This window comes from Euprymna scolopes, chromosome 15 (genome assembly GCF_053919585.1).
Source record: "Euprymna scolopes isolate OS-2025 chromosome 15, ASM5391958v1, whole genome shotgun sequence".
Classification (NCBI taxonomy): Eukaryota; Metazoa; Mollusca; class Cephalopoda; order Sepiida; family Sepiolidae; genus Euprymna; species Euprymna scolopes.
The window spans coordinates 115,164,272-115,188,055 of NC_136496.1; the positions used below are offsets into that span (position 1 = coordinate 115,164,272).

General features: G+C 35.4%; 1 protein-coding gene across 2 annotated transcripts in view; it reads right to left on the reverse strand.

Annotated features, from left to right (window-relative positions):
• Positions 1-576: 576 nt before the first annotated feature.
• Positions 577-23,784, reverse strand: part of LOC145294078 (adhesion G protein-coupled receptor L1-like) — a 1,162,895-nt gene continuing 1,139,687 nt past the window's right edge. For both annotated transcript variants that reach the window (XM_080141133.1, XM_080141131.1), the window contains one exon: positions 577-1,314. In XM_080141133.1, the coding sequence (XP_079997259.1) occupies positions 1,186-1,314 (129 nt within the window). In that variant the 3' untranslated portion in view covers positions 577-1,185. The remainder of the gene's footprint in view (positions 1,315-23,784) is intronic.

Here is a 23,784-nt window from a genome sequence, read left to right on the forward strand (position 1 = left end):
TGCTAACTGTATCACGAATGCGCATGCGTGAATAGTTCACATGACAGATTACTAAGGCTATGACAACAGAATATTCTTTTCGTTGTTTTGACTCTCGAATATATATCCGACACATTTAGGCAGTTAATCAACCGAGAACCACATAATTCTTTATAAAAACATAAGATATCAACGGAAACACACTCGCATCAAAACAATGAAAAGAATATGCTGTTGTCCTAGCCCTATATATTACTTATGTTACGAATAAGATTGTTCGAAAACACTTTGTAAATGTCATGTCAAGCTGGTCTAGCGGTTATCGTACTTGGTTCACTGTATTTAGGTTTTGGTTTCGATCGAGTATTTTTTTTACTTACAAGAAGAAACAGCAAACTAGCATGCACATGTCTAAGTTTCTGTATGAATTAAAATATAATATTTATGCGACTTTACGACCGGGCAACGCTGCTAGTGTTGTTATAAGCTTTGTACAAAACGAGGGTGCTTCGTGTCGTATGTAATGCGGTTTAAGTGATCAACGGATAACATTCTTAATATTTAAAAAAAAAAATTTTAATACGAAAACAAACAACATAAGATGTAAACACAAAAAGCGTAGAGGACATTTATACATAAATTCCACATTCACTTTTCTTTTTTATTTCGCAATAATATTACACACACACGTATATAATATATATAAATTATATATTCATATAGGTATGTATATTTATATATGTATGTGACTGGGTGTTTGTAAATTGGATCGGTGGTGTAAGTACGTGTGATACAGAGATGAGCATTTTTGATCAAGAAAATTGTTTTTCTTTCTCTCTGTTTCAATTTGGCGACGATCCGAAAACCAGAAAAAAAAATTATATTTTCTGTGCTTTTTCTATGTATTAAAAGTGTCTCTTGCTTTCTATTGTTAGTAATGAGTTGTTACCACCTTTTTAGAGTTCAAGTAATAAAGTTCAAGATTTAATAATCTCCCTTTTTTTCGGTTTAGAGTCAAGCGTGGTTATTATATAAATTGATGGGTTTAATGTTCAGGGTTTTTTTTTTTATTAAATTTCTTATGTATATTCAGAGGTGAATATTTGTAGACATCTCCAGTTTTTGTCTTTTATTATTTTTATTAGTTCATCCTCTTTTGATACGTATGTAGAAAAAATGATTACAAATGACCTAAGACTATAAATTTCACACTGATGTAATCATTTCACAATCAGAGGCGTCATCGCTGCTCACTTCGATTTGTGATCGTTGTCTGTGTTTAAGTGATTCCAAGGCTTTTGGATCTTTCCCAAGGGGCATTGTATCTCCGTTACTCTGAAAATAAAAACAGAAACAATAGTTAATAGAGCATAATCAACCACAAAGTGCAGAAACATATCGGGAGTTTGACTGGGGGCGGGGGCCTACCCTTTCTTTTTATCTGCAACCTCTTTCTCACAGACGTTGCTAGTCTTATTTCTTTCTCGCAGACGTTGCTAGTCTTATTTCTTTCTCGTAGACGTTGCTAGTCTTATTTCTTTCTCGCAGACGTTGCTAGTCTTATTTCTTTCTCGCAGACGTTGCTAGTCTTATTTCTTTCTCACAGACGTTGCTAGTCTTATTTCTTTCTCGCAGACGTTGCTAGTCTTATTTCTTTCTCGCAGACGTTGCTAGTCTTATTTCTTTCTCACAGACATTGCTAGTCTTATTTCTTTCTCGTAGACGTTGCTAGTCTTATTTCTTTCTCGCAGACGTTGCTAGTCTTATTTCTTTCTCGTAGACGTTGCTAGTCTTATTTCTTTCTCGCAGACGTTGCTAGTCTTATTTCTTTCTCGCAGACGTTGCTAGTCTTATTTCTTTCTCGCAGACGTTGCTAGTCTTATTTCTTTCTCGCAGACGTTGCTAGTCTTATTTCTTTCTCACAGACGTTGCTAGTCTTATTTCTTTCTCACAGACGTTGCTAGTCTTATTTCTTTCTCACAGACGTTGCTAGTCTTATTTCTTTCTCACAGACGTTGCTAGTCTTATTTCTTTCTCACAGACGTTGCTAGTCTTATTTCTTTCTCGCAGACATTGCTAGTCTTATTTCTTTCTCGCAGACGTTGCTAGTCTTATTTCTTTCTCACAGATTGTCGAATTTTGGATTCAATCAGTTCACCATTGTCTACGTCACGAACCTATATTTTATTCTTCGCCGCCATCTTTGTTACTGGCACTTATTTACCACTCAAAATCGGAACTACACCGCTTCTTCATCGCCATCTTTGTTCAACATAATGTCTCAACACTTAACAACTATCATAAAATGTGTTCTTCATAATCTATTTTCTGCTTCCTTTGTTCTGACTTGTCTTGCTCATTGATCTAGTTGTCTCCATCGATTATATTACACATACTGGTATGGCGTCAATGCTTAAAACCACGACGGTGAAAAGTTTGCGTCTGATCAGCAGACTTCCTCAGTGGGTGGCCCGACCGAATGCTGTTAGCATTTAACTATACCTGGAGTAATTCTGCTACGTTATTAGTCGGAAGCGATCCCGTTTAAGGTGGGAGCTAGGATTCAACCCGGTAAAAAGAAAGCTGTTGGCATGACGGCGCGAGGATTCGTTTCTTTATTCCCATTTAAAACCGTTAACCTATGATACCATCTACTACAAAAAGAATATCTTTCTTGTCTTAATTACTGTGCCAAATATTTAGCGAATAAGAAAATATACAAATAAAATACAAAGATTAACGCGTGATGTTAATGATTTTCAGGTAAATTATTTAGGTAAAAAATACGTTAAAAAATGTGTAAATTTTATATTACCGGTTACTATTTGATTGTCCGAACAATGTGTATGTATACACGGATAAATTGTTCTTTCTTAATTTAAAATTATATGATCACTGATATATATATATATATATATATATATATATATATATATATATATCGAGTGATAAGTTTATTATTTGTATGAAAAACAAAATGAGATTTAAAAAAACATTCCCAAGTATTGTTGTGTTGTGTGCTTAATATATAAAAGGCACTATGCCTATCTGTCTGTCTCCATATTTTCAAACTATCTCTTCCAAAACGAAAAGTCGGAGAGCGGCGCTAAGGGTCTCAAATGATTTGATTTTATGGACCATTTTTTCATGGATTTTAGCCGGTAAGAATAGTTTTTAAGGGGGTCAAAAAGGGATTAAAATTGAAAAAATCGTTATAAATTTTATGCATTCATCATAGTTCATTTTTTAATCAGTTCCTATGCGCGTCACGCTGATACAGTGGTAACGTCACCAGTTTTGAATGCTTCGGTTTTTCTATCGGTTTCGATTTTAGGTAATGGTTCCCAAATACTTTTTTTTTTTTTACTTTGGAAATCATGACTATTATAATAACACCAGCTAGACGCCCGGCGTTGCTCTGTCGTGCAATAAGTTTAAACCTGATATTTTAATTTATGCAGATTGCATACGCATTTTTAGAGAAATCTTTTATTGATTATTATATATTACGAGGAATAATTTGCCCGTGGACTAATTCACAAAAAAAAAAAAATAACAATGTCGTTCAGCAAATTTCGTCTGTGTTTGTTTACAATATTACGGGAGTTGATATTTGGGATTGACGATTAATGTTTAGCTTTAAAATATGCAAACGAAGAAATTATTTGCGGAGATTTTAAATGGTACTTTTATGGTAAACTCAACTCACTAATAAGAATAAAAAAAAGAAGCACGCTCGGTTTGAACACAGGACCATGCAATCTGCAGTCAAATACTTTACTATTGAGTTATATATCCTGTTGACCATGGTTCTGATTTTTTTTTTTTTTTTTTTTTTTTTTTAAGAAGAAATGATTTGCTTTAAACTGAATCTCTTAATTTCCGGTGAAACGTCAAATGTTCCCCTGTGAAAATTCTTTATCTATTAGGATCGATTTTCTTTTCTTTTTTTTTAACTTTTGATATTTATCGGATGTATTTCTGAATAAACATAATCTAAGAACACTGTCAGACATATGAATTAGCTGTGTGTGATATTTGCAAGAGATTGGCTCAGCCGTTTTGGAACATATGAGGAAGAAACTCACACACACACACACATACACACAAAGTGACTTTTATATAATAGTAGAAATAGATATACGAAATCTGGAAAAATTATACCATATTTAAGCGTATTTTTACGACCGGGCATAGCCGAGTGCCCCCGCTAATATTATCTATATATCTATGAAAGTGAACGTGTCTGTGTGTGTGTCTGTGTACATTTCCCTACGCAATAACTCTTTCGATTTTTAGTCTACAGTCTCGAAATTTGATATACAGGGTACTGAGATTTGGGAAAATTTATGATCAGGTTTCGGCCAGAAATTTGGCTGTTAAGGGGTCAAAGTTCAACGATTTGACCTTTGAGAACTCTACTAAACTCCTCCGACAATTTGGAATCTAAACACTCGAATTTTAGATATAGGTTCTTTGGACATGGATCTAACTTAATAACTTGATTTGAGCCCAAAAGAATAAATGTTAAGGGGTCATAATAGGAATCAAATTTTAAAAAATTGACCGTGTTTTTTTTTTTTTTTTCAACATACACCTCCAAACACCTGAGCAACGCCGGGCGCCCATTCTAGTATATCTATATATAAAAGTGAACATGTCTGTGTGTGTCCGTGTGTCTGTGTACATTTCCCTACGCAATAACTCTGTCAATTTTAAGTCTACAGACTCAAATTTGATATACAAGGTACTGAAATTTGGGAAAATCTTTGTAATCCATTTTCGGCCAAACATCTGGCTGTTAAGGTGTCAAAGTTCAACGAGTTGACCTTTGAGAATCTACCAAACTCCTCCGACAGTTTTGGGTATGAACAATTGAAGTTTTAGATATAGGTTCCTTGGACATGGATCTAACTTAATAGCTTGATTTGAGCCCAAAACAATAAATGTTAAGGGGTAATAATAGGGGTCAAAGTTTAAAAAATTGATCGCTTTTTTTTTTTTTTTTTTTTTTTTTTTTTTTGCTCAACATACACCTCCAAACACCCGGGCAACGCCGGGCTGAAATGCTAGTATATATATCTAATCAATAGGCATGAAAAATAATTAATTCCTGATGTATTTGAGGGGGTATACAATATTTTTTACCCTGTCTTTTCCTCTTTTAGAGACTTATTTTTTATGATATAAGAACAGTTTGTTTTTGTTATGTTGGGCCACTCATTTGCCCTGTTTAACCATAATGACTTCGCTTCTTTTTCCAATTCGGATTTTTTATTGTAATATCGTTTTTTATACTACTAGATTCTTTCAAATTCGTTTGCAATCTAGTGAGAACTCTTTCACTTTTCACTCCTTCCTTTCTATCTACAGCGTTTGTCTTTTCACGATGAAAGTCAATGTTTGTGCAATAACTATTTTTCATTCTTGCTAACTCCGTATATCAATTAGATTTACGCTTTGTCTGCAGTTCATAAAAAACATGCTTTAAATCTTTTCAAATTCATATCAGCTTTTATTGGGTTTTTTTTCTTCTTACATGGCGGCCACCACTTATCAAGGCCCGGAATCCACTCAGGAATAAGGGTTATTGTATGTACAGTAATCAATGGGATAGTATCGTAGTAATCGTTAGTATTGGAGATTTGATAAAGTGTCTTACTTAAGGGGGCGGTTCAGCAGGAATTTGTTTATGTTGGACTTGAAGACATCCAAGTTGTAGTCAGGTGGGAAACAGGCAAACGGAAGAGAGTTCCACAGGTGTGCAGTTTTAACAAAAAAGCTTTGTTCATGGAATCTACGTTTTGATTTAGGCACAGATAAAGAGTGGGGAAAATTGACAGTGGTTTCAGCTAGACGGGTGTTTATTGTGAAAGATTGACGAAGGGGGAGCAGAGATTGGAGCTCAGACGAGTACTTGCCATGGAAATAACGATCGTTTCACGTACCCATTATTTGTACAGCATAATCACGTTCACGCATCTGTTCTCGTTAGAACACCGAAATTAAGCAATGTGGAAGTTGGTCAGTACCAAATGAGTGACTGTTTGGCAATGCTAGACGGTGTGTCTTCTCAGGACCTGGATTGGGGAACGCTCGTGAAATTTTATTCCAGTTTCTTTCGTCGACATTAACGTTTTATTTCAATTTTGCAATTGAAACTTCGAATTCGATAAAAAAAAGTTTTCTCATCAATTAAGGTTACGCATACCCATAACATAGCGACTAGACCGCGATTGTGCGACGTTGGGAAAAGCATATCTAAGATCTTTTGAAGAGCTATAAAAAACATTTCGATTGCACCAAGTGTCAGAAATAAGGGACCCTATATCAGTAAGTAACGATTAAGTTAGCTGGATTGGATTTTGACAAGGTTCACACTGAGTGAATAACGTTAATCTGCAAACAGAATCGGTCCTAGAGACTGATGTAAAAGGGAAAAACACGAATAGCCCCAAATAGTCGATTAGATCAAAATAAAGTTTTCAATTTATCTCCCTTGGGAAGCCATGCAAAGGAGACATGCATAATATTAAATAAGCTAAGGCGAATATTAATTCGATGTCTGTGTCACTCCTTTAAGTTGGGAAAGAGAGACTAATGGTATCTTAGAAAGTTAAGATGTCAACAATTAGCTAAGTAATTCTCTCCAAAAAAAACTTAAGAGGGGATTCAGCGAACGTCTCCTTTTGTATCACATTTCTGCGTTAAAAAAAAAGCGAAAACAGCGACGAAAAGAAACGACAAAGTCAGTCAGTAATGAAGAGGACAAAAGAAAAGATAATTTACATTTATATAAAGACGGGTTTTCCAAAATAATGCTCGCAATTTTCCCCCCTGAATGGATCTGAGGGAATTGCAAATTGCATCGTTATGATGACTGAATTTATGCATTTATGACCTTAAAATTGTATCCCCTTGTTTTAGATATTTGAATTCCTCACAAAAAGAGCTTTGAAAATAGTGGTGACTGTAGAAGAATAAATTCTAGAGCATAAACGTTGCTTGTTTTAATGGCACCACTCCCGTCTTCGTCGCCTTTCAACTTTTTGAGTTAAAAAATAGGTTTTACTGTTAGCACGAACCTCATATAACGAACATTCAAGGCGGTCGCTGATTAATAAAAATATCAACCCTAACACTAACGCCGCATAAATGAATCGAGCACAGACGCTCGTGTGAAGAACTTGTTACTGAAAATGTTGAGCAAGGAAAGTAGGTTAGTATCAGCATTTACTTAAATATGTAGTGCACGTGCGATGTTCGTGGACGGTTCTATTAATATAAACAATCTGTTACCTAATCGACAGAAGTGATCACAATGTCAATGTCTCGTGACGACAGACTGCTTCTGCCAATTAGTCCTCGCGCGAAAGAGCAGGACACAAAATGTTTTAAATAATAATAGAATAACAATAACAAAGACTTTTGCTAGCGAGGACTACTATTGAGCGTAACCAATATTATACAGTCCTTTTGAAATTTTCATCTCTATTTTTCTCGAAATCTACCGAATGCTTTTAATGAAACCTATATGAAATATGTTCCTTATTAAATTGTAAAGATTTTCTATTCTGAAAGAAGTTTTTAAAAATTTAATCTAAAAACTTTATTTTAAAGTTTTTGTTAAAAAAATTCAGATTTCCTTATTCAGACATGTATAAAAAAGAGGGAGTTGCAAAAAAGAGTTGTGGTGTGAGGAGAAATATAAACTGAAATAGAGAGTAGGAGAGTTTTTTTATAAATATATACAAAACCACATTCATTTTTTTAATCCAAATTAATAAATTAACTAAAACATAATCTTAAAGATACGATACAAGTTAGAAAAAGAAAAGCATTTCATCCAAGGCATGAAAATTGTTAAACAAAATGTTTTTATTATAGGCTTTGAAGATAAAGGTATAAGATTCAATTTGAAATTAATTTATTTTTAAAGCCTATAATAAAAACATTTTGTTTAACAATTTGCATGCCTTGGATGAAATGCTTTTCTAGCTTGTATTAAATATATAACACATTGGATAAAGTGAACCATTTAAATTTTCTGTAATTAAAAGGCACCAAAAAATCAGTACGCACCCTATTCTTGTGGGTTCCATGCAGACAAAAAGAAAAGAAAAATGTCTGTTTTTCCGGTTTTATGCTAATCTAACTGATCGCTTTATGCAAATGAGATGCTGCTGATTGTAGTATAAAAGCCTGACTTTTATAGAGACTCGGGGATTTAAGATTTGGTGACAGCAGGAGCGAGTCTTGTGAGCTGAGAGTTGTTTTGTGTGTGTGTGTGTGTGTGTGTGTGTGTGTGTGTGTGTTTGTTTTTGTTTATTTGTTTGTTTGTTTTTGTTTATTTGTTTGTTTGTTTTTGTTTATTTGTTTGTTTGTTTTTGTTTATTTGTTTGTTTGTTTGTTTGTTTGTTTGTTTGTTTGTTTTTGTTTGTTTGTTTGTTTTTGTTTGTTTGTTTGTTTTTGTTTGTTTGTTTGTTTTGCAGTTGGAAGAAATTAGACAGCAAAGTGGTGGGAACTCTTGGGGGGGGGCATGGAAGCCAAGAGGAATTTACATTGCTGTCTTCAAAAATAGGCATCGACTTTATGACTAGTTTTATAGGCAAACAATGACCACCTTATTTTCCAGGAGAATTTGGTGTTGTGCCGAAATATGCTGTCCGGGGAAAATATATTCACGGTCGCGGAAAAGCGCGTGTGCAATTGCTTAAGTGACCAAGATTTACTTTTAAAACGTTTGTTTGTTCGTTTCTGATTTTACGAACTGAGGCGACGCCAAACACACACTCTCTCCCCTGGCAGTACAATAAAACTGCGTCGATTGTCTTTGCCAGCAATGAGGACGACCACCATGCCGCCATTAATTTATGAGGTCCATTTGTTTCCCATCTGTTGGCGAACTGTTTCAATGTTTACTCAGAGTGATACCTCGATTTAGATTACTTAGGGCGAGGGCCGTGTAAGGAAGAGCGGATTCTATCCGATAATGCAGGTTAGGATTAAATGTATCTCGATTTAAGCTCTGTTTACGAAGACAGATTCGGACACTGAATAAAGACTAACTGCTTTCGAGAATGATATCCAGATGGAAATTATATTTGTCAAATAGAAATGAACAATGAATTGAACTACCACGGTCTACCAGCTTGTGTGGCATAATCGCATTGTTATGTGTGCTCATTACATCACTTCAATTAAATGACGTGAAACCTGGCCCGTATCAGATGGGTGACCATTTTAGTTTTCTAAACACTGTCATCTTATAAAGATATACATGCGATTTGGTCATCGCTTCAGAATTTGATATTTCCTATAAATGTCTTCATTCGGAGGAAGTCTGCATTACCGGTTTGTTTTAATTTTACAGGGTGGCATGATTAAATTACCGCCAGAGAAAAGGTTACATGATTCCATTTCCATTTGATGAAACCCGTTTTTTTTTTGTTTTTTTTTTGTTTTTGTTTTTTGTTTTTTTTGTTTGTTTTTTTTTTCTCTCAGACCATCTACTAGTTGGCCAGTTGTGTACAAATCCCAAGAGCGATAGGAGCCTTCTATCATGTCTGAAAATGACAATTTTCAACGAGCGAGATCGGGGATGCGCTGTTGTACAACTCATGCTCTCTACCGATCCAAGTTATAACAGGGCCATAGCCAGCACCCTCAAAATGCATCACTGGATTGCCACGAATAACAGGGACGCCCTAGGGTGATGACAACAGTTTTCGGTCACAGTATTTGGTGTGGTTTCAAGTGAGGGCCACATCATGCCACCTCATATCTTCGAAGTCGGCTTGAAAGTTAACACCAAAATGTACCTAGATGTGCAGAAGAGGGTGGTGATCCCCGGGAGCAATCAAGTGACTGCTGGCAGACCCTGAGTGTGGCAGAAGGACTCGGCGCCAGGCCACAAGTTTAAAAAGACCTAGGTTTGGCTTCAGAAGGAGCGCTATGACTTTGTACTTTTCTCTCACTGGCTCCACTCCTGCCCCGATCTGAACCCGTTAAACTACTTCGTTTGGTCATACGTCAAGAACATCACAAAAATGATTTCCTACAACACCAAAGCCTGCCTGATTGCCGCCATGCGCCGAGTAATCGCTGATCTCCCGTCGGCGCTTGTGAAAAAGGCATGCTCCCAGTCTCAGACCCTTATCTAGGCGTTGATTGAGGTTGAAGGCGGCTACATTGAATAGATGTCAGCTCTACTACATAATCAAATTACCGAAATTGATTTCTTTTTTCAATAAATTTAAAAAATTAAGCTGTATTGTTGTTTTTTGTGGGGGGGGGGGTAACTTTATCGTTCCACCCTGTATATATCTACCAGATGGAGCAAGGTTGTTTAATGTTGCGAGTGAGGTACCGGTACCCCCAATATGGGCACCCTGATCAGCAGCAAAAAATCGCTAACATCATTCGGACTATACTTGGTAGGAACGCTTTGAGCAACTAGTCATAATCATGTTTTTTTATTTTTTCGGAATCCTTTGAGATGACTAATTTGTGTAATTATTTATTTGCGAACTGTTATCCTCATCCTATTTCCCTGTTATCATTGGCACGGTAATATAGTTACGAGACTCAGCATCCTTATCCCGTCATGGTTAACCCCCTGAAGAAGGCCAGAGGATGAGTGGACCAAAACACCAACTATGAAGATGGGGACAACAGTTCGCAAATAAATAAATAGTTATAATCAGCCTTCTTTACAGAATGCTCGCCAGGATGCAACTCATGAGACCGAAATGAATCATCCTTCATTTCGATAAAATCAGAACGTTTATTATTTGTCTCCATCTCTCTGAACACAAGCCCAGTCTAATAATTATAAACAAGTATTGGCAGTGTATGAGTTAAACATTTACCAAGCTAAAAAAAAAAAACTAGATTAATTAGCAATCATATAATGACATCCTCGCAATCTATACATCTGTGAAAGTGTCTGTCTGTTTGTGTATCTGTGTGTACATTTCCCTACACAATAACTGTCAATTTTCAGTCTACAGACTCGAAATTTTATATACAGGGTATGGAGACTTGGGAAAATCTTTATAATCCGTTTTCGGCCAGAAATTTGGCTGTTAAGGGGTCAAAGTTCAACGATTTTACCTTTGAAAACTCTACCAAACTCTTCCGCCAATTTTGGGCTAAACACTTGAACTTTTACATGTAGGTTACTTGGGCATGAATTGAACTTTTTAATTTGATTTAACCTAAAACAAATGCTAAGGGATCATAATTGGGGTCAATCTTTAAAAAAAATTGACCTCTGCGGTCTCTACCAAATTACTCAGCCAATTTTCAGTCTTAACATTTGAAATTTTACAAAAGGTGTATCCAGACATAGGGGAAGCTTTTTACGCAAATATTATGCAAGTATAAATCAAGTAGAATATCTGCATGAATATAATGACGCGTAATAGTTAACTAAATATGATTATCCCATAAGAAAACCGAAGCAACTAATAGGGAATTAATTAAAATGAATATTTAAAAGAATATGCAAATTAGCTAGATTTTTTTGCAGATGAATGCAATTCCACGACGCATATATATAAGAAAATTGTATTTTCTTTTTAAATAAATAGAAAAGAGGGTTTTTAATATGAATATCAATACACAAAAAAGAAAAACGAATTTATAGGAGTATAGATAGATTTAGTACTTTGACTTAACAAAAAAACTACCATAAATTTTGAATTGAGTATGAAAATTCTATGTAAAAATAGCATAGTCCGTATTCTGCATAAATACCTATGATTATTGTATTAATGGGTCCCTGCTTATTAAGGCTCGGGTCGACTCGAGGATAAATATCAAATCTCTTGTTGATTGAACGTTGGGTGCCATCACGAGAGGATTAGCAAAAATACGTTGAATAAGAATCTTTTACATGATTTGATTATGTAAGATGGTGGCTATACAAGTATTTGTTTATATTGGACTTGAAGACTGCTATTTTGCAGTCGTTTGATACGCAGTCTTGTGGTATTTAAATAGATGGAATATTCTAAGAAACTTTGTTCATAAAAGTTTGTTTTTTTTTCATACAAGGAGAGAAAAAGAAAGCTATACACTTCATATGATTTTGCTGTGAATGTTTTACAGGGAGTGGCTGGGATTGAGAGATGCTAGCAATATTTTCTATGATAAAAACTAAACTAGAAAAGATTTAAAATGTACAAACGGAAGGAAGAAATAAACTATTTGTTTTCTCTTACATTAATGGTATTTAATGAAATGTTATAAGAATTTATAAGCATTTCCATCGTGTATTTTAATGATACTAATGTTATTTTTCGATAACTACGATACTTTCAAATAGACGTTGTCCAATTGTTGCCAAGAAATACAATGCTATGTCAATATGCCGACAATGAACACAACTGAGTTGGACATCGTTCGGCAGAGAAACAATAAATCTATCCGAATAAAATTGGCACTATCAACATAACACATGCTTGCCACGTCTGTTGACCACTTGCATTTAATTCAGGGTTGATTAATAGGGTAACGTTGCGCTTTCTGAACCATTCTACTAAACTCCGCATTCACAATGGAGAAATCTTCAAATGCATCTAATTATGAAAAAAGGTAACACACGTATTTGCCTCATTTTTTTTTTTCAAACTATTCAACATTTCAGTGTATTTAGCTTGTCTCAACTAGGTTAGACACAAGGTGTGGTCTTCAAAAGTTCACAAGTAGAAGAATACTTTATGTTTAGGCAACCTAGTAGGCATTCTTCGGTAATAGCGTTGTTGTGATATTTTAGGAATATTTCAAGGGTATTAGCAAACCGCCTGGCGTTGCCCGGTCGTAAAATACGATTAAATATGACATTTTAATTCATGCAGATTATGTATTTTTTATTATAGACAATTCTCTATTATATTTAACCTAATATATACTTGTGAGATCAAAATTATTTATAATATATATATATATATACATGACTTGTGTGCCATCAGCTAGAATCGAAACAAAAACATACAACTCTTCAGAATTCCTTAGTCTAAGTCACGCTCTCTCACACACACACATTATATATATATATATATATATATATATATATAATCTTCTTTTCTATCTATTTCTTCTATCTTCTTCTATCTATCTATTCTTTCTTATCTTATCTTCTTATATATATATATAACTCATTTTTCCCCTACAATTTTGACCTTAATAGGATTGCTAATTTAGCCAGTTTACGCAGATCTATGCACAAACTGCATCACGATATCTGAGGTGTGTTATCGTCATATTACCTATCCACTACCTCGCTGATCGGAGCTTCTTATATTTTATCTGGTGAGAGTTCACTGCCAAAACCAGTTACGATCAATGGAAGTAGTAAAGTCATCTCCCTCTAAAAAATTCATACTTTCACCGCCATTCATTTACACCGTCTGTGACCGTTCACATGAGACAATTACGGACGAACACCGGGTTAGGTTTTTATAAAACCTGGACTGCAATTTAGGTGAAACGCACCTTACTTACTTTTACGTCGGTAAAAAATAAAATAAAAAATCTACACAGAAAATCTTTACATTTTCTTTCATTAAAATAAAAATTATAATACTTTAATTCCGTTTTGTTTCCCGTTCTTCGGCAATTATAACAGCGTGTCTTTTGATTTTTTTAATTGTATTTTGGGGGGGGGGTCATGTATCTTTTCTCGGTTTTTCGTTTTCCCGATCTTTTCATTTCTCAAATTTATTTATTCTCTCTTTCCGTGTTTCCTCTTTTTCCGGCAAGTTTAACATCGTTTCTTTTTATTTTTATTCATTTATTTATCCATTTACAGAATTTGTCTTTTTACTTTCCTCTGTTTCTGTTTTCACGATGTTTCCATTTTTTAATTTATTTCTTCTCTCTTTCTGTTTTTCGTCTTCGGTAAGTTTTACGTCGTTTCTTTCTTTGCAAAACAGTAGGAAGCAGAATTTTTTTTTTTTTTTTTACACTAAAAAAATAATTACAAGGATTCTTTCCTTCTTCGATTTCTTTGCTCTTGCTTCGATGTCTTTCCAATCTTTTTTCTTTTTTTTGATAAACATAGCATAAATAATTTCCGTTACATTTCGCTTTGTTCGGTGCCTTTCTCTATATTTTCATCGTTTATTTCTTTCAGTTTTTTTGTTTTTTTACTTAGAGGCGGTACTACGAACCCATTCTTTTTTTTTGTGTTGGAAACGTTCGTCTCACATTCTTATATAACGAAATATTTTTGGGGTAGATTTCGGGGTGCTACAACCGTGGTGATTGGAATTCTTCCATTACACCAAATAGAGCCACAACAACGCGTGCCAAGGTACAGCTACAATCAATCGAGGGTGATCTATATATTTTTTTAATTGTTCATGTTACCATCCGGGAATGATGTGATGGTTGCAGAGACGGGTAGAAAGAAGCATGATTATGTTAATTTTACGTTCCCTTTTTGGGGGTTCGGTTGGAGAGATTAAGGTCCCTTTTGGAGTCAAAAAATATGTAAAATTATTTTATATATGTATTTAAATTACACGTCTTATTGTAGGTAAAATTATTTTAAATATGTGTTGTATATTCACCGTCCTTACAAAGGGAAAATTATTTCATATACATGCTGTAAATTATCTACCCTAGATAAGATTCAATTATTCCATACGTCTAATACCCGTCCTAGCTAGGTCAAATATTCTTGTTACATGATAAGGGCTGTCCCCTTTTTATGTAAGTATAAAAATTGAGAATTTAGTTTAAAATGAAAATAGAAGAGCATAGGCGAAATTCGAACCTCGTAATCTAGTTTAGAAATAGATTACGTGTGAGAATTTAAAAATGTAAAACAAACATTTGTTTAGAATATAGATAAATATTTTAAGGAAAGAATGTTAGCTATCAAGTTTGTTATGAAATTTTAAATTGAAAGAATGCAGCTTATAAGATAATGTTTTTAACATATTGGATAAATAGGTTACTGAGAAATAGGAAAAGTTTTGGACACGTATGTCCAGAACACGTCATGACGTCACGGAAAATAGAAAGTTCTAGGAATAGAGAAAAACTTTAGTTAGAAAACAGTCAGTGAAAAAACTCAGAGGGAGTCAGACGTCTAGGAGCGAGACGTCACTTCAAGAAAAAATGTGAAACTTTGAATTCTTGATGATGGAATCACGGCCGTGTGAAGAATAAACCATCAAGTGTTTTTTGTAAAGCTCGTCTTGTGTCTTATGATTCTTACTAAAAGGTAAAGTGGAATTGTATTATATATTTGTGTTATATGTCTTTACATACACGTCTCAACATCATCATGTCCGAACTGTCTGAACACTATCCCTTCACTCCAAGGGCTTTCTAGAGTATGTATATATATATGTATATATATATATATATATATATATATATATATAATGTGTGTGTGTGTTCACCTGTTATATCCTTTTTTTTTTTTTTTTTTTTTTTTTGTAAGATGGAATTGCTCGATCGTCGAAGACAAGATTTATGCAAGGACGGCCGGATGGTCCAAAGTTTTTATAATTATATAGATGATCACAAAGTTTGGATTATTATATTTATATCAATTTTATAGAATTTTGCAATGGAACATTTATGTTAATTCAATTAGCTTTTAATGTGTCTTCATCTTTTTTAACACGAATCCAAACATGCTGTTTAAATATATTAAAAAGCACCAATCTATTATCAAATGAATTGTGGTATTTTTAACTTAATTCTTTTTAACTTTTCTCCAAGAGTATAGGCACAATGTCAGGTGCGAGTTTGATGAAAGTATTTCTAGAGTTGTAAGCCACGTTTAGTTTCAGAATAGTTTCCTATGGTAAGTTGTTTTACACAAGTACTGGAGGTAACTTTTGGAGTTGGAAGCCACAGAGCAAAAGATTCTTCCTGTGTTGACACGAAAAAACATATGCGAAGTTGCTGCAAAAAAGTTTTAATGGAGCAACTCTGGTTTCTGATTGGATGGTAGCGGAACGTGAATTTAGCAGCATCGTTTATAAATAGAATCTCCCGACTGTGTGGGATCATAACCCATTATATTCCGGTATGATGGAATGTGTCTCCTAGCGGCTTCAGCTGCAGGGAGACAGGGTAGAGTACTCATCAAAGATTCGTTCTTGACACTCAGCCCGACAGGTGAGGGGCCGGGAACCGGCCCAGCACCTGTCGGGCTGAGGTACGCCGCCTGGGTAATACCTAGGAGGCCCACCCTCTCAGGCCATGCCACCGGGCTTTCCGGTGGAGTAAGTTTATCGCTCACTGCCTGAGGCGCCCCTACCGGGGAATGCCAACGGGGTTACTCAGGCAATTTTTACAATTGCAGGAGTGCCTCTCCTTTAGGAGAGCCTGCTGGATCTCCACTTTCCGGCCTTGTGCCACATTTTGCTGAGGTGGGCAGCAAATAAATCCTCTAACCCATTATATTCCGGTATGATGGGATGTGTCTCCGAGCGGCTTCGGCTGAAGGGAGACAGGGTAGAGTACTCGTCAAGGATTCGTTCTTGACACTCAGCCCAACAGTTGAGTGGCCGGGAACCGGACCAGTATTTGTCGGACTGAGGTACACCGCTTGGGTACTACCTAGGTCCACCCTTCCAGGCCTTGCCACCGAGTTTTCCGGTGGAGCAAATTTATTGCTTGTCGCCTGAGGCGCCCCTACCAGGGAATGTCGACAGGGGTGCCAAGGCATTTTTTGTTGAGGAAAAAGTGCCTCTTCTTTAGGGGAGCTTGGCTGTTCTCCACCTTCCCACCTTGTGCCACATTTTGCTGCGGTGGACAGCAAATAAATATCTACCCCATTATGAATCAAAAATATTGCACCAGTATTTATATGGAATGAACTGGATTCGAACTTTGCACACTCAAGCTTTCAGTTTATTTCGTTACCTACTTAGTCATTGTCACCTCAGTTTTACTGATAATTATTAATCAGATGAATATGTGTAGATCTTGGACGTTATGGATACATATATTTTTATGGTTAGGTGCTTGTTTTTGTTTGTATAGATTTAAATTCATAACTTTATTCGTATTAACTATATTTTCACACAATTTCTCCATCGAATTGTTTATCTTTGTTTAGAAATATTTTGGTGCTTTATCACCTTAATGATCTTAATTCAACAATATGTCATCGCTATGTGAAAGATGTTGTTCGCTGTTATAGCGTGACCAAAAACATATGCCACCGATGGCAGCTTTAATAGAACTTAGAATCTTTTCTGCAATTTCAGTTATTTGGGATTACTTCACTTTGTTTGACTTATTCGCAAAGTTTGCGTTGGTAAAGTATACCAGCCTACTTTTATCGCTGTTCAATAACAAACACCCTGGATACGACGTTAAATTTTTTAATGACTAAAACATTCTGCTACAGAACAAATTGTGGAGTTGAATAGAATATGTAAATAATGCAGTCGATTGTAATTTTGTTCTAATCTAATATATAATAGGCTATTTGTTTGTCTGTCTGTCTCCATATTTTCAAACTATCTTCTGAAACTAAAAAGTCGCAGAGCGACGCTAGGTGCCTCAAATAATTGGAGTTTTTTACGGCCTGTTCTTGTATAGTTCTTTAACAGGTTTAAATAGTTTTAAAGGGTAAAAAATTGGTCAAAATTGAAAAAATCGTAATACATTTTGTAAATGCATCTTGGTTTATTTTTATTCTTTAATTTTTAATTACGTTCATATGCGTGTCACGTTGATAGATTGGTAACGTCATCAGCTTTGAACGTTAGAATCGAAACTGAAAGCAAAACTAACTGATGGCACCCAAATACTTTATATTTTACTTTAAAAATCACGACTGTCTAATAATATATACGACATCTAGACAAATTCAAATATCATATGTAAGATTATTATACGACTGGGCAAGGCCGGGCGGTCCCCGCTAGTGAATGGCAAGTATTCATCTGAGCTCAAATCTACGTTCCTCCCTCGCCAAACTTTCACGAGAAACACCGGTCTAGCTGAAATCATTATCAATAATTTCCCCTCTTTATCTGTGCCTAAACCTAAACATAGATTCCATGAACAAACTTTCTTTTTTAGAACTGCACGCCTGTGGAAGTGTTTTCCATTTGCCTGCTTTCCAGCTGACTACAATATGGCTGTCTTCAAGTCCAATGTAAACAAGTTCTTGATGAGCCGTTTCACTTAAGTTAACAAATTTACCGAATTTCAATTACTAACGATTACTATATTGTCTAATTGATTACTGTACACTCTTTAACCCTATCCACGAGTGGCCTCTGGGTCTTGGTAAGTGGTGATTCCCATGCAATAAAAAAATAAAATATCCGTCCTACGACTGGGGGAATCAATCTCTAGCTATAGTAGTTAAGCACCACTTTTATATTCACCTTACGAAGATGAAAATTGTATAATGCTATCGAGCATTATGTTTAGACTCTTCATTTCAGTGCTGATCAAAATTATGATTTTGAATGTAAAAAATGTACTTCAGAAATATTTGATTATCTTCATGGGTATTATCTTTAAGATAATCACGTATAAAATTCTGAGGATTTAATGTCTGGTGAGCGTGAAATCTATTTAATATTAAACCTCTACTGACGAAGGGATCGCCACGATGTTCTCATATTTAACAGTGGTAAAGAAAATGTTGCACATTCATGAATTGGTGAATACTAAGGCACAAACTTAAGTAAAATGTTCATCTAAATATGGTTTAATTGTAGAAAGTATTGTGAAATATATTAAAGATCACAGATAAGATTTCTTTTCCGGTGGAGAGATATCCCTCTATAAAAAAAACATTAATAGTGACATTCAACTTTAATGGTTCAAACCGGATTCCTCCAAAAGAGGGAGTTTATAGGAATATTAAATTCACAAACGCATGCACATCTATATCAGAATCAGATGGGTTTTTGCAGTTACTTTAGGGAGGTGTTGGTGTACTTCTACATACAGCGCCTGGTATACCTAACTGATCTATCAATGGTGTGTGAATGTGATTATGTCCTCTATACGCATACAAGACGAATCTTTTTCTTTTGAAACTTTATGTCGCTGCAAATGTATAGAAATACAAAAATGTGTTCATACAGTTCATATCTGTAAGTGATAACACACTTACCAACATGGCATTTGCACTAATCGTTTCTATTTTTTTTTCTATCTTTTTTTATTCGACTAAAGATCTAGTGCGTTTGCGTTACAAAGCACTTACAGCACAAAGGCGACAGAATGAAATACATTGGATTTAATTTCTTTTTAATATTCTGTCAAAATCTCGGCTTGTCGAAAATGTTGACAGCGGAAAAAAGATTTATTTTCACGCAAAAAATTAATCTAATCTTAAGATACAAAATAAAAACAATTGTTTAGAATGAAATGTTCAAAACATGGAAACTCCAAAATTGGGAAAAAGAATTAAAGAAAAGATGAAGCTGGTGAGAATATGATTAAGAAAGTTACAAAGACGGTGCATGTTTTTGTTAGCTTATTCTTGAGACCATTATGCATGCCGTTCTCTTTGAGACGAATATAAATTAGCCGCATGCATGTATATATACTAGCAGGACGTCTGACGTTGCCCAATATTAAGATACGTTTAAATACATCTTATTTCATGCCGATTACGTATTTATTATAACCTAATCTCTCTCGAATATTATATTGTGCATATTACATACTAGTGAGATAAAAACAAAGAAATATATGACTTTGGTGCCATCGGCTAGAATCGAAACAAAGGCATACAAATTTCCACCCTCATTGCCTTGCCTCTGAGTCACGCCCATACGAATATATGTATATATATATATATATATGTGTATATATATATATGTATGTGTATATATATATGTATGTATATGTATGTGTATATATATGTATGTATATGTATGTGTATATATATATATGTATGTATATGTATGTGTATATATATATATGTATGTATATGTATGTGTATATATATATGTATGTATATATATATATGTATGTATATGTATGTGTGTATGTATATATATATATATATATATGTATATATATTCATTCACCTGTTATCTCTTTTTAAAAAGATGGAATCGCCCGTTTGTCGAAGACATATTCAAGCAAGGTCCAGAGTTTTTTATATATATACTAGCAAAATTACCCGTCGTTGTCTGGGCTCAAAAACAGCCTACAGAAAATGGACTCTGATTTATGAAAGTATGATAGGTTATGAAAAGGAAGGGTTGTAAAGAGATAGTTTCGAATTTGGGGGTATCAAAACCAAAGCAAAATATGATGAAAGTAAAAATAAGATAGATAAACCACATAATTTATTATACCATACCTGTTCACACTGAAATACTTATCACAATATTCTGTGGATCTATATTAAAACACCTTGTTAAACTTTGTGACATATTTCCATTCTATGGAGGTCAGGGTCGAACGAACACCCCATAATTTTATTATACCATATTTCTTCAAACTGAAACAAAATAATCAAATAATACTTACGCATATATATATATATATATATATATATATATATGAAAAGTCTTTATTAAAGTTTGTGCCTATTTCCATTCTATGGAGGGCAGGCGCGAACACAGACCCTACAATATTATTATACCATCCCTATTTAAGTTAAAACATACTTATCACAGTATTCATATGTACATCTATATCAAAAACACTTGTAAACGTTTTTTTTTTTTAATTTAAATTTTTTTTATTTCCATACTTTGTGGACCAGGCGCGAACGCAGACCCCACAATTTTTATGAACCACCGTTCTGCCAGATCAAACATACCCATTCCTGTGTCTCGATAAATCTTCTATCATTATATGTACTCAATTTTTTTTTTAATAGTCAACCATATACGAGCCTATTCGTGACCAGACACACACACACACATACATTCAGCTTATAATATATATATATATATATATATATATATATATATATATATATAGCCTTCCAAAAGTAATACCACCTAATTATTCCTTCCTCATGGATTAGAGCGGATTGCGAATTGCACTGTTATGATGATTAAACTTATGCATTCATGAACTGTTTCATCTCCCTGTTGCAGATATTGACGATGTGAAACTCTAAGAAAGCAACCCACGTCATGTATGTGCGTCAAAAGCAGTGATACGTTAATGAATTCCTGGCAAAAGTGCACTGAAGATGGTACTGCCTATATAGATAAATTCTGGGGAACAAAATGGTTGCTTTTCTTAGGGTGACAACACCCATCTTCGTAGGCCTTTAACTTTTTTGAGTGAAAGAAGATATAAGGCTTTATTTTTGGAACGACCTTTGTATATAGTCCTATGTATCTTTTCTATTTTTTTTTTTTTTTAGTATACAAGAACTCAAGTTTGCCCAGCTGGGCTAACTTGAGTCCTTGTAACGGAAAAATATCCAGTAAATAAAACGTTTGTTTAGTAAATCGTTATTTTTTTATTTTTTATTTTAATTTTATTTATTTATTTATTTATTTTTTCTTTTTGCATTTCCATACACCAAACATGGATATAAATAGACATTAGGATACAAAACCTATCTAAGAACACTGCCAGGTACGTAAAGTACCTTTGTGTGAAATTTGATAAAAATAAGCCAACAGTTTTCGAGTCCATGGAGAACTAACATACACACACACGCACACACACAAAGTGCCTTTTTATATAATAGTAGAAATAGATATTCAATATATTTTTATGAGTTTTACTTGTAATTAATGATCAAATAAATCATCAGCGTTGCTGTTTGCAGATGTCAAATGTGAAAGTAGACCTTACGACATTGTAAAACGCAAAACAATACTTAATGTCATCGTACGCTTCCTTGTAAAATTCTACAAGCGAAAAATTATTTGATCTTGGAATAGTGCTTCAATTCATCTGTATCCTTCTGAGCAGATAGCTCAGCTAATAAAAAAACAAAACACTTATTTTTTGGCGCTCCCTCTCGCCTCTCGTGTGTATATTGTAATAACGTGTCAGGGTAATTATTTACTCCTTTTTCACTGAAGGAAGATCAGAATATAAGGAGTCAAACCAATTCGAGTAAAGGAGCAAAAGTTGCCTAGATATCTCTATCGGCATTCCCCGGTCTGGACACCACAGATAATAAACAATAAACTTAATCTACCCGGACGTAAGATGGCAATACCTAGAAGAGTTGGCCTACTTGGTACTACCCAGGACAAATACCTCAGCATGACTTATTAAATAACAAGCATCTTCTATATAGGCTGTCGGCAACTTGAATTGCCAGTCTTAATTAGTGTGATTTTCACATACCATATCAACCAAATTCGGCCCTCAGGCCGGGATCAAAGTGTAGTATCTGTTCCGGCAGATGCTGCACTTAAGATGGTTTGTACCAGTCAATGGAGGGGAAACCCTCTATACTGGGACAATTATTATTTTTGGTAACCAGAGTGACCCCTTTTAGGGGAGCTGGTTTTACCTCACATTAAAAACGGCCTTGTGCCTAATTTGCTCAGTGGGGGAGCAAATAAATACCATCTGTTCCGGCAGATGCTGCAAGCTATGACTAGCAAAGACCAGATGTGGGGGCAACCCCACATACCTAACCATTAACCAGCTCCCATTTCCCACCTCTCGGGAGCTGGTCCCCTTTTTCCCTTCCCCCTCCCTTCACTCCTCACATTAAAAATCGGCCTTGTGCCTAATTTGCTCGGTGAGGGAGCAAATAAATACCATCTGTTCCGGCAGATACTGCAAGCAAAGACCATATGTGGGGGCGACCCCACATATAAGACCTTGGTCAATGTAGGGGTAACCCTTCATACCAATTGTCACTATCCAGCTCCCCTACTCCCCGGGGAGTTGGTCCCCATTTCCCCTTCACTCCTCACATTAAAAATCAGCCTTGTGCCTAATTTGCTCAGTGGGGGAGCAAATAAATACCATCTGTTCCGGCAGATACTGCAAGCAAAGACCATATGTGTGGGCAACCTCACATATAAGACCTTGGTCAATGTAGGGGCAACCCTTCATACCAATTGTCACTATCCAGCTCCCCTACTCCCCGGGGAGCTGACCCCCATTTCCCCTTCACTCCTCACATTAAAAATCGGCCTTGTGCCTAATTTGCTCAGTGGGGGAGCAAATAAATACCATCTGTTCCGGCAGATACTGCAAGCAAAGACCAGATGTGGGGGCAACCCCACATACCTGACCTTTAACCAGCTCCCATTTCCCACCTCTCGGGAGCTGGTCCCCTTTTTCCCTTCCCCCTCCCTTCACTCCTCACATTAAAAATTGGCCTTGTGCCTAATTTGCTCGGTGGGGGAGCAAATAAATACCATCTGTTCCGGCAGATACTGCAAGCAAAGACCATATGTGGGGGCGACCCCACATATAAGACCTTGGTCAATGTAGGGGCAACCCTTCATACCAATTGTCACTATCCAGCTCCCCTATTCCCCGGGGAGTTGGTCCCCATTTCCCCTTCACTTCTCACATTAAAAATCAGCCTTGTGCCTAATTTTCTCAGTGGGGGAGCAAATAAATACCTCAAAGTGTAGTATCTGTTCTTCAGATGCTTCACATAAGTTAATTGGTCCTTGGTCAATGTAGGGGAAACCCTTCATACTGAGAAAATTACTATTTTGGGGGGATACTGCCAGACAGAGTTCCCCCTTTTTACCCTTGTTTTAGGGGAGCTGGTTTAACCCCACATTAAAAATGACCTTGTGTCACATTTGCTTTCGTGGGGAAGCAAATAAATACAATAATCGAATGGTCAACGATATGCAGTGAACTTGCTCAGAATCTATCAGACTGCTTGTT